Raw genomic sequence first — 12,564 nt, 5'->3', positions numbered from 1 at the left:
TATTAATTTTATCTTTAACTTTTGCCGTTTTAAAAAATTCATATTTAATTCGTTTCATGTTAAAAAAAATCTAAATTTTGGTAAATGAACCTTTTTTAGTGTTCTAAACTTGTCTTAAAAAAATCGTTCAAAAATTTAAGAGTTTAAGGATAATTAAACAAACTTTGTTGTAACAGGGACTAAAATTAGAAGTAATTTTTTTTTGTAAGGACTAAAAAACCTATTAAAATTAAGTAAGGACTAAACTTAAAAGTTCCTAATTTTATAGGGATCAAAAACATATTTAACCCTTATTTCTATAAGGTTCTTTCCAAATAAAAAAAGGACTTTAAATATAAACATAAGCTTTTGACAAAAATAAAATGGAGAATGCAAAAGAGCGTTTCAAGAGGCCAACCGGCAGCGAATCTAGCAATATTTCAATGAGGTGATCATATATAAAGATTTTTTTTAAACTAATCTAACTAGACAGGCAAAAAAAAATCACAATACCTGTTACTTATATAAAACGATCTTCATAAAACATACACTTGATTAAACAGGAACAAATTATACAAAAAATGCAGCAATAATATATTGTACAAAAAGAGCCACAATAGAATAGCGGATTGTACCAAAAGAACTATAACAAAAGAAATAAAAATTAATAGTAGCTATTTATGAAAATTGAACTCGGCGACCCTTCAAAGACTCAAATTCATCCATAATTGCATCAGAGATAAACTGACTTGCAATGTTCTTTTCAATGTAAGTAACCAAACTATTTGCAAGAAAATCATCTATCATTTTGTTTCTTTGTTTTATCTTGAGATTTTTCATTGATGAGAAAGTTCTCTCCATTGTTGTTGTGGAGATTAGAAGTGTTAAAACAAGAAGAATCAATCTATCAATTAAATGATAACACAATGATTTCTTCGATTCTACTAATATTTTGCACAACTCAGTCAACAATGTAATGTGTTGAGAAAACTAAAAAGTTAAAAAGTGTGTATCAACTTATCCTTGTTTTACTAACTATGTGGTGGGATGTGGGTGTGGGCCTACTATTGTCTTATTTTATTTGTTAAATAAATATATTATTATTATTTATTTGTTTTAGGTGTTAATCCTCCGGTCCTATACGACACGTTCAAATAATTTGAAGTTCAACTGAAAACTAAATAAGGATGGAAAAAGATTATTCCACTTAAAATAAAATTTAAGGTAGCTAAATGCATATTATTAGAGGTAGCTAAATAAAAATATATACCTACTCACTAAAAAAATGGGGTAGCCATATGAAAGCATCCGCTCCTACGAGAGGCATTAGTTAAGCAACTTAGATAAGTAAGTTTTCATAAAATAGTTGTGTAACCATCAATATATGAATGATAAATTAACAATAGTTATACATAAATCAAAATACTAAATTCATTTGATGAGACCTTTAGCTCTTTTTTTTTTGTCAAGTAATTTAATGACGACAATTCACTTGTAAGGTGAATAAGTGGGAGTGTTTAGGGTTCGAATTCCGCCTCCTACATATCATAATACATTGTCGATGTTAATTGAGTTATACCCACGGTGATTAATTATTTTAAAGCGTTGGAATTGGGATGGAATTTCAAATAAATTGCTCAAATAAATTAATTTGTACAAAGTACCAACTCATGTTTCAATAGCTCTAACCATCCAATTTAATTTTTAAAATATTGGTCATTATTTGTATGTTCCATCAATGTAGTGCAGAGAGCAGCTAGTATGCCAACTAAAAAGGGTTTCACTTTAACAACATGATTCTTCGTTCCATTGAATATAAAACACATGATTCATCGTTTCATAACTATGCAGTAATTGAACAATGGTCGATCTAGCAATAAGTGGTTTAGCAATGCCAGTAATTGCTCACAAGCCTGCTTGCTTAATTGGGTTGAGTAGGAGTGACCCTATGGTGTGTGTGAAGTGGGTGAAAATGGAAATTTGGACATGCCTAAATTTAAAGCTTTAAAGATTCATTATGAAAGTATTGTGTTTAGCTAGTATAGGGCATTCAATTTTACCTATATATATACACTCGTATGTCTATCTTTGTGATTCAATTGAATGGCAAATTAGGTAGCAGTTTTAGTTCATTTGATTAGGGAAGGCACAGGGTCTGGATCAGGTAACTGAATACTGAATAATAAAGGCGTTGTCTCACCCATACTCTCTACTCACACATTTCATTTATAACATTCACTAATTGCTAGTTTGTCACCATTTAATAAGATTGAATAGTCTCTTACTCTTTTATTTACTTTGATCTTAGATATATGTGTTGAAGTTGGTTTTAAAGTTGTTTGTAGTTTGTTGTTACTTCCACATCTCTCAGGTTTTCGGGCTGTCGAGTGTATAAATATGTTTGAGTACCCTCCTCCTTTGAGCTAACTTTTGGGATGAAATCCAAATTTATTTAACATGGTATCAAAGCCGGGTTAATGATTGCGAAGTGGGCGCTCAGGTTCTCGGGCTGTCGAGTGTATAAATATGCTTGAGTACCCTCCTCCTTTGAGCTAACTTTTGGAATGAGATCCAAACTTATTTAACATGGTATCAGAGCCGGGTTAATGATTGCGATGTGGGCGCTTAGGTTCTCAGGTTGTCGAGTGTATAAATATGCTTGAGTATCCCTCCTCCTTTGAGCTAGATGGAGGTAACCAAAAAAATATTTAACAATATGATGGATGTAACCAAAAAAAGATATTTGATGGACTTGAGTTGTGTGTTATCACACGTCGTCTAATTAAGATTGAACATAATCTTAATTTTAAAATTGTTATTTGGAAAAACTCGAATTCAATTTCTGAATAAAATATTTTTTTGGTTAGACTTGGTTTATCTCTGATTGAACTCCAGATTATTGAAACCGCGTCGCCTAAGAATTGGAGGCTTAAAAAAAAAAAAACAAGTATTTAAAAAGGAAAAATTAAAAAGCTACTGTAAAATCGTGACAATCCATCTAGTCAATTTAGATGGCTTATTTAAAATATGTGGCTCAAACATTATACTGACTTGGACACTTGGTGGAAAGAGCTCTCACCTTGAACAAGATAGGAACTAATAAACAAGACAAGACCAGCTTGTATTTGAACAAACTTTTTTTGAGGAATTGTTTGAACAAACTTGTTGCACGAATTGTAGTTTGTAAAATTTTTCTTTTCAACTATCAACATACATTACATTTTCATATACCTATTCTCTCATATATCTAGGATAAACTTTTTCTGTTTTATAGAACGCGAAGTCACTAGGCAATTTACGTGATTCTAAAGGGATATTTTGTTCGAAGTATAAAAATGAGTGAAATTTTCTAATTCAATGAATAAATTGTTTTTTTAGGGGGATGACTGAATTGTTATTTCAAAATATTTGAGAGACTAAATTATTATTATTATTATTTTAATAATTTTCAGAGCTAAAATAGATATTCCTTCAAAAAAAAAAAAGAGCTAAAATAGATATGTCCTCTATAATTATTTGATCTACGTAATTTTTTAATTGCAATAAAGTTGCAATGAAATATCTTTTGAGTTAAATCATGAAATGTTTTATTTATTTTTTAAAATTTACTTCTGAGAAACTTCTTTCCTCAGGCCCTCCTCATGTACTGTACTCCATTGGATTGTCCCAATTTCTTTTGACTGGGTGGGGGCATAATGTTTATATTGGTTGCATGCTTGTCACACAAATCAGTAATCATATTTTACGAGAGCAGATAAACTACCCAATTTTTGAAGATTTTTTATTATATTTTTTAAAGTGAGTTAAGTATATTAGAATAGGAAAATGAATATTGATTCATATATTTAATATCTAAGGTTTAAATTTAAGATGTGTTGTCGAACTTATTAAAAAAAAAGTGTTGTCAGACTCATTAATATTGTGTTTGAAAAAGTTCGATGTGATGATCGTTGAACTCTCTTCATGATCAAACAAAATATTATAATCGATAGCTCGTTCAGTTTGTTCTATCAAAAGTCTTCTGCACAATGTTACGTAGTCAGGCGGCAATTATGTTGATGGAGTATCTTTGGAGGTGCATGCTATCTAGATGAAAATGAGGAAGACATATTCATATGAATGAATAGCTAACACTTGAGGAGATTGTTAGTGTTTCAAGTATGAGTTAAAAAGTCTTATATACAATATAAGTTAGAAGGCTCATATATACCTAAATTTTGAGTTAAGATGTGGTATTCATGTCAATTGTTTTTTTGCTCAAAATATAATGGAGAATGCTAGAGTACCCCATGTGCATTTGTTAAACAACTAAAACAAATATGTTTCTATTAAAAAAAAATGATGTAATTATTATTTGGTAAAAAATAACAAATTATATTTTCAAGACAAAATTTATATTTATGGATTCTTTAACAAATACCTCTAAGACACTGGTGATCAAGACCCATGATAAATGCTAAAGAGTGTCCCGTGCGTATTTGTTAAGCATCTAAAATAAATAAGTTTTTATAAAAAAAAATGATGTAATTATTATTTGATAAAAATAACATAATGTTTCATTGATATATTTCTAGTATGATAGAAAATACGAACATAATGTGATTCAAGATAAGCATAATACATTAGAATAGACCCCAATTACATTAGATATTTAAGTGATGAGTCATGCTTTTAAGAAGGATCTAGAGAGATCATTTCTGATAAGTCGTTGTTTCGTTTGTTATGGAATTAGTTTGTTAGAATAGTTTTAGTGCGGTTTTAGTCTCTTTTAGAATGTGATTTCTTCCATTAATGAACAGTTAAAAAATTGTTCATAACATAATGTTTCATTGATATCATAAAATACTTCAGATTTTTTTTATTTTTAAAATGACTTATAATTTAAAGCGGAAAGAGTAACGATTACAATGAAACAAACTCACATTCAACTTGTAGTATACTTCTTTTGACTTAAAGTGTTGTTTAAAGTTATGCACAAGTTATAAGAAAAGTGTGAAGTAATATTACATGGATTGGATATATTTCTAGGATGTTAGGTGAATAATATACATGATCAAACTATGATTTTTTTTGACAAGATGATCAAACTATGATATATAAGAATGGAGGGGATAATAAAGAAGAATATAAATACAAATTACTAAATATTTCCTTAGTAATCTAAAATAATAAATTATATGAAACAAATAAATATTTAAATTCTTTAAAAAAAAATATTTAAATGATAGGGTGCATGTTCTTCTAAATATTATACATTTAAATTTTTTTTTTATTTAAAAAAAATAAATATTTAAATATATACTATTTAGAAGAACGTGCACCCAACATTAGCAAATTTTAGAAGAGAATAGAACCAAGTGCAATCTATTATGCTCTTCTTCTTCCCAACCTTTATCTTTTGGAAACACATTCCCTCTGCCTGATAAAGTTTTCATTCCACATATTTTGGCCAATGCCAATGCCATATTTTGATCGAATTTTCTTTATTTGGTACTGTTTTTGTGTCGTTTACCTTTATTAAAGGGTGATTCTATTCATACCAATCTTAACATTAACCACTAAAGAATGAATGACAAAAGAAGTCAATAACACAAATTAGGGGTGGTTTGATAGGATCCGATTTATGTACAAAAATGAGAACTAGAGTCTAAAAAAAAACTCAAACGTGTACTAAAGAAAGAAAAGGATATAACATATATATATTTTTTATTTAAGTGGGGGGTGAGTATTAGATTTAATTTTTCGTTAGGGGCCCGTAGCATTTGGAGGTCCGGCCTGATTGAGCACCTTGCACACCCTCAAACCGGGCCTGAAAATAATCATATATAGCTTCTAAATAATCCAGGTACCAACCATATATAATGTAACCATACTTGGAGAGTCTAAAGTATATGAATAAACTTATAACCTTACAATAACACATTTACAATAAATACAAATCAAAGTTAGAAACATACACAAAAAAATCACAATATATAAGAATTATAACATGGTCATAACAAACTACCTAAAAGTAATTCAAACTCCAAACTCACAAAATCTGCCTCATACTGTTTGTGAAAGACCAACTAAAAGATTTCCTACTTGTGGACCTTGGAGCAAAATTGAGCCCAAACATTTCCTTAAGAGCTTGTTCTGGCTCTACTGGACCAACCAGTTTGGCAACAACTGCTGCACTCTCTCTAATGTGATCAATGTTGTTTGTGTCAGTCCATAGATGATGTGCTAACTGTAACCTCCTATGTTTTGAACTCAAGTGAATGCTCCATTTCATGTATAAGTCCTCTCTATCATATTTTGATAGCTTTTTCTGCATTTGCTTGCACAACATCTGCCTCTCTCTTCTTAGATATCTCATGCTGTTTTCAAGTCAAAAACATTGTACTTTATAAGTTTCATTATTAAACAACAAAAAATATTTGAGGACAAACCATAATTTAGTACAAACCTAGCTAGGTGCTTCCTTGTGTGCTATATTTACATTTTTTTAGTTAAATTCAGTACATAGATTGTATATTTAGTGGTATAGTACAATCTATTCACATGTTATAATTGCTGAACAACATAAACTGAACCTATTACATAGGTTTTGTCTATTAATTAACTACAGAAATGTATGTTCATGAGAAATTAGTTAAGGGCAAGAGTTTGACCTTGTAATATTAAATAATATAGTTCATTCCCTTGTGTAATTTAACAAAACCTTTGTATTTGAAATGTTACCTTGTTTCAGGGGTAAGGGTTCTTCCATCTTGTAGAGTTTTATTGCCTTGTGAAAAAGTTTGCTTAAGATATAATAGCCTTCTGTGCTCTACCTCCAAATAAATAGAATCTAATGGATCTCCTTTGAAGAGAAGGAAAAAGTAAGTCCTATGAACCAATGAAACATTACAAGCATCCCATAGTTCAATAATCTCCTTTTGAAGCCTCTTAAATTTCAATGGCCACTCTGAATGATTTTCTCCATCAGCTTGCATTGGGTCCAAACCAATATCTTTTACATTCTTTGCAGACATAATGGCATCCAATTCTATCCCAGGAACCTGTCATGCAAAACAAACTCAACAAATCAATGACTGAATTTTCAATACAACTAGTTTTTGTTGGTATGTTTTTGTGCTACTGATCTCAATAACAAGGATGGTTATGAAGTTGTTAGAAATTGGGTGGAGCCTAACTCAACCCTGCAAAATTGGCTTGTAAGGTGGGGGAGGCCTAAGTTAAAATTTGTCTCATGCTCATCATGATTAGACTTCTGGAACGTGTCCTGACCGGTCCAATATCGGGTGGCCCATCAGATCTTTGATAAGCGTTGATATCATCTTAAAATTTACATTTAGCCTAACTTAACCCTAGATAAGCGGCTTGTAGGATAAGGGATGCCTAACTTAAAATTTGTCTCATGCCCAAGACTAGACATATGGAGCATGACCTAGACCCAATAACAGGTGGCCCAACATATCTTCAATCGACTCTAAGACCATCTTAGAATTTGTCTTGGGATTGAGCCTAACTCAACCCTACAAAACCGGCTTGTAAGGTTCCCGAGTGCCTCTTAATTATATACTCATTTTTAGGCTATATCACATCAAATGTTAGACTCTTTAACCGTAACAGACCCCTACATTGAACTCTTAACAGAATAGTTATCCAAATGAACCAATAAAAAGTGGAAACAAAACAAAACAACGAAAAACAGAAGCTTACCTCATGGTCAGCCAGTAAATTCAATCTCTTAAGATTTTCTGTTTCCTTTCTTTTTGGAGTTAAAAGACCATTGGTCCCACTTTCATCAGCAGCAGAACTTTCCATAGAATTCCTCTCAGCATTTGCATTATAATTTAGTGTATGAACCTTCTTCAGAAATCCCTCAGGTCTTCCAGCAAAGTCTTTTTCATTCCCTACTGGAGGTGTATTCTGAATTTCCTCATCATCTTCAAACCAATCAGAAGGTAAATTCTTCATGAGACTAGCTTTACAACTTCTACTTCGGCTCAAGCTCAACCTCGATGGTCTAGAACTAGAACTAGAACTAATTCTATTATTTTCTGTCAGCCAAGGAGTACTACTTTCGGGAGTCGGAAGAGCAAAATATTCACGCAAATGGTTCACTCTTTTGTCTTCCTTTAAACCAGATGAACAAAAATCCGTATCGTTTTTGTTCACATCATCAACTACAATCAGTCCTGGCAAATCTGTCTTTGCGCGAGGAGATGATGCACTAGAATCACTATATGTATTTGATCTTAAATATTTTGAGTTTGTGTGTGTATGTTGATTTGTGATAGGCTCTTCTAACTCAATGCACCTAACTTCTTTACAATAATCCTGTTCATCTTGATCTTCAATGTTCTGCTGATCCAAATCATTCTGTGCAGCATCAATGCTTGTAATTGTAAGCCTTGGTGAAGAATTTCTAACCATGAGATCCTTTTCAAGGTCAGGGAGTTGGAACAAATTATCATCAGAACTAATACTATGTCCATCTGAATATTGAGATGCATCAAAGGACCTAACACTTTCTTCACAGTCAATACTTAATACATTTGGTTCCTCTCTTCGAGTTTCGAAGTTCCAATTATTTGTCACGCGTAATTTGGGATACCGAGGACCTAAACTCTCCTGGAGATTTAGAAGGAAAAATAGATTAAATCAAATTAAAAATGCATGATTACCATTTTAATGCTATATAGCATGCAAATATAACTCACCACTCCTATTAAACTAGACATGTTATTTCCAGCCTCTTGGAGCATGTCCTTGATTTGAACTTGTGCAAGGTCGCGCTGCAAGGTTAGCTCCTTCACCTCTTTCTTTAACTGCATATAAATATTTTGTATTTACAACCAACAAAAAAACACATTAAGAGTTTTTGTGTCAAAAGCTTTATTATTACCATCTCAATTTCTTGGTCTTTCTCTCTCAATAATGCTGTAGAATCAGAACTATTAGGGCGTGCTGGTCCTGAATTTCTCAATTCACTTTCGAGTTTAGCCACCTCCTTTTGTAATTGCTTGACTAGTGCTTTATCAGATACCACTACATTGACTTGTGCATTAGTTTCAACTTCTTTAGCACAACTTGCAAAGAAGAGAGTGTTTCGGGTTTGTTCAACATGGCTCCGCGCAGGGCTCATGGTGCAGATGATTGCAGTTCTAGCATTGCCTCCTAATGATGATTGCAATATGCGCGTTAGCTTTGAATCTCTGAAAGGAATATGTCCATTTCTTCCCTTGCTGCAACCAAATTCATTACTTTTAGATAAAAGTGCAAGAAATATTCACCCATCACCCCAAATTAGGACTAGCTTGAAATTAGGCATATGCTTATGTTTTGAATTTAGGCACATCACAAATATTGAAACATAATGTTCATATGCTAACCTGAGTTTGCGGATAACAGTTCCTAGAGTTAATAAACTACGATTTATATGGCAACCTTCTTTCAACCTTACCCCGGCTGAATTGGTTTGGGATGCCCTTTCACTTCCAGCTAGATCAACAAAATTCTGTACCACAAAAAATAATGACCATCTTATTTCCTATAGATGTTCATTAACACAAACTTGATACTTCAAATATATCATCATAAAATGATCAAATTAAATCATACCACTGAAGCAGAAAGAGAGCTGCACTTGTCATTTCCAAGAAATTCGCGCGCTGAACTTTCAACTGTCTGAAGGATCACATTGTTAAGCAAATGTGAGACAAGATGTACCAGAAAAATTCACCAAGTTCTTTAACAAAAATAACAACATATCATACCAGTCTAAGAATCTGATGAGATCTAGAGCTTGCTTCATTCAGTGATGTCTCTCCTATCTGCCTTTGAGCTGTGAAATTTCGAATCCAACAACTATTTTATTAGCAAAAAAGAAAACAAAAGGAAATAACTTCAATCCAAGTATATGAAGCAAGAATAATTCAACACTTCTTACTTTCACAGAAAGAAATGAGTTCTGTAAAATGGTTCCAATCTCTAATAGTTTCCTCAGTAAGCTTCTCAACAACTGTCCCTCTCTGTCAAAATTAACACAAACCATAAGTAAAAGTACATGCACATTTATTAGCTCTTTGGAAAATGATGAGGAAGTTATTTATTTACCTCAGGATCATCAAGAAGTCTAAGAGGAGTATAATCTGCACTAAGCAGATCCCTAACAGATTCGTTGTAAATCTCAATTGCCGAAAACTTCAAAATGAATTCTCTCTCCATGTGCTATAAACCAAGTAAATCCAAGATGAGAAAATACGGTTTTAGAAACTCCAAGTACCGCAAGGACTCGGATCCTCTCCCTCAGTACAACAATGTAGCAAATTTTTTATTATAATTATAATTATTTTTGTTGCCCTGCTGCAATGTGGGTGTGGATCCAAATCCGCAATGCAATGTTGCGAGTGCACGCATGTGTTTTTCATTTACCTTTCCCATGTAGTTAAAAATGTCTGCTACAGTACAATCAGTTATACCGCTCATGGTGTAAGTTTTTCCGCTGCTTGTTTGTCCATATGCAAAAATGCTTGCTGATTGATTAGAGAATCAAAGAAAAATGTTAACATGGAAGTACCATGGAAACTAATTATGATAAAAGAGGAAAGAAAATCAAAGAAAATAAACTCACAATTGATTCCACTAACAACAGAAAGAGCAACTTCCTTAGCTGCTTCTTGGTACACCTGCCTTGTGGAGCAATCTGATCTAAATACTCTGTCTATAACCAAATCAGAAAAAAGGTATCAAATTTTATCACACCACATTAAACAATCTTCAACTTCATGCATTCATATCACTGGATTTTTTTTTCTTCTTAAGCAACCGGTTTATAAGGGAAGTGGGCCCTGGTAATTTGGAATTCGAGCGAAAAGTAAGTGAAGCCTAATCAAAGATTGTTTCAGTCTGGATTCGAACTTGAGTTCTCCTATTAATTCATCCTTAACTGGAGTTCATTAATCACTTGAGCTCAATCACTCGGTTATTTCACCAGATTTGTAACATACAACATAAATATTTTCTCCAAAGCAGAATGATGATATGATATCTCAACAAAAATTATAGTAAACACATTTATTAAATTCCAACCTTATGGTAAAAAAATAAATAAAATATAGTCAAATATAGTGTGAACATACCAAATGAATATGCTGTTGGATAGAGAGATCTTTCAGAAGCTGAAATGTTATTCCTGTATATAATGGTAGTATCATTGATACATTCCCAATCAGATACATCATTTCTTGCAATTTCCTTATCATTTAAAGGACGAATTCGAACCGAAACTTGAATTCTTTCTTCATGATTTTTTGTAGCCTCTTCCATTGCCTCTTCACCTCCAACAGAACCCATTTTTTTTTCTCACTCAATTCCTCTTCAATGATGAGAATGAATATTATCACATGTCATTGAATTCATAGCATACCAAAGAAAAATCACTTTGCCTTTTAAGCTAATTTAATGATGCTTTTTGAATTGTTTGATGAAGGTTGTTTTGAGTTGTTGGGATGGTATGAAACACAAGGACCACTCAAGGCTTCAACCCCCAATCATTATCTGCAGAGACAAATTAATCAAAGGTTAAATAAACTCTTGATTCAGAAGAATACTAGATAAATATTTTGTAGACATGTTTATATTATATATACTTTATATTATATTTTAGAGATGCATGAGAGGGAGGAAATAAATATGAATTAACTAATATCTATCTATAAGATCTTATAATTATTTATGTGACCAAAATGAGTTGGTTTCTGGAGTTTTGTGAAATGGTCCCCATCCTAATGAACAGATTGTCAAATACAACATCACATGGAATGTAGAAAAAAAAGTTAAGAATTTTATTGTGAGGAAAATTTACAAAAGGATAAAAACTTGGAGGGTTATTTTTATTTTTATTTTATCAAAGAAAATTCTTTATTCTTTATCCAACTTTTGTGCAGATAAATTCAGAGAGATAGAGATGTTTCTGAAAATGGAAGAAGGAGGAAAAATATATTAATGGATGAGATTATCTCACTAAAAATCTCGTGTTCTATTTTGTTTGTGTAATTTTTTTTGCAGTATAGTTCTAAATTTAGCATGTACAGTATAATCCAAATAGAACATAGTAGAAAAAAAAAGTACAAATAGGATATGAAATGAATAAAAACAAATAGGTTTTCAAAAACTGGAAATTTGTCAGAATTAAACTAGATTTTAATGAGATTGTTACTCTACTCTGACAGAAAAAAATGGTGTCGCATAGACAAACTCAAATGCAAATGAATCTCACATTTTTCAGCATAGACAAACAAAACTCTTTGTTTGGTTATAGTCTTTATGGCAAACACGTCCTTATTAAACAGCTATAACCATGAAGACTTCTGAGGATTTTGCTGTTCAAAAAAAAAATTTTGAAGCGGAAAGTCAGATTAATCTTTTGAAATATAAAGATCCATTTAAAGGATTGATGTTTCTTTTTTTTTTTCTTCACACGCATTGGTTAAAGATCGAACTTATGATCACATGCTTATGTATCTAGTTATCCGTCAACTTAGATATTTTGCGAGTTTTTGTCTTCTATTATATTATTATTATTATTAGTAT

At 31.8% G+C, this 12,564-nt stretch overlaps 1 protein-coding gene across 2 annotated transcripts; it reads right to left on the bottom strand.

Annotated features, from left to right (window-relative positions):
- Nucleotides 1-5,809: 5,809 nt before the first annotated feature.
- On the bottom strand, nt 5,810-11,825 carry LOC11423800 (kinesin-like protein KIN-7F). 2 transcript variants are annotated; one of them, XM_024784248.2, is made up of 14 exons: nt 11,622-11,825; nt 11,112-11,529; nt 10,604-10,693; nt 10,405-10,505; nt 10,087-10,200; nt 9,920-10,001; nt 9,747-9,814; nt 9,592-9,657; nt 9,363-9,487; nt 8,876-9,215; nt 8,691-8,798; nt 7,687-8,601; nt 6,703-7,022; nt 5,810-6,338 (listed from the first exon to the last, which is right to left on the bottom strand). In XM_024784248.2, the coding sequence occupies exons 2-14, from the start codon at nt 11,323-11,325 to the stop codon at nt 6,011-6,013; spliced, it is 2,871 nt and encodes a 956-aa protein (XP_024640016.1). In that variant the 5' UTR covers nt 11,326-11,529; nt 11,622-11,825; the 3' UTR covers nt 5,810-6,010. The 2 variants fall into 2 exon arrangements, with proteins under 2 accessions (XP_024640016.1, XP_024640015.1); XM_024784247.2 differs by lacking the exon at nt 11,622-11,825 and having other exon boundaries at nt 11,112-11,611.
- Between the last annotated feature and the right edge of the window lie 739 nt (nt 11,826-12,564).

The sequence above is a fragment of the Medicago truncatula genome, chromosome 5 (assembly GCF_003473485.1).
Source record: "Medicago truncatula cultivar Jemalong A17 chromosome 5, MtrunA17r5.0-ANR, whole genome shotgun sequence".
Taxonomy (NCBI): Eukaryota; Viridiplantae; Streptophyta; class Magnoliopsida; order Fabales; family Fabaceae; genus Medicago; species Medicago truncatula.
This window is presented reverse-complemented; position numbering and strand designations above follow the sequence as displayed.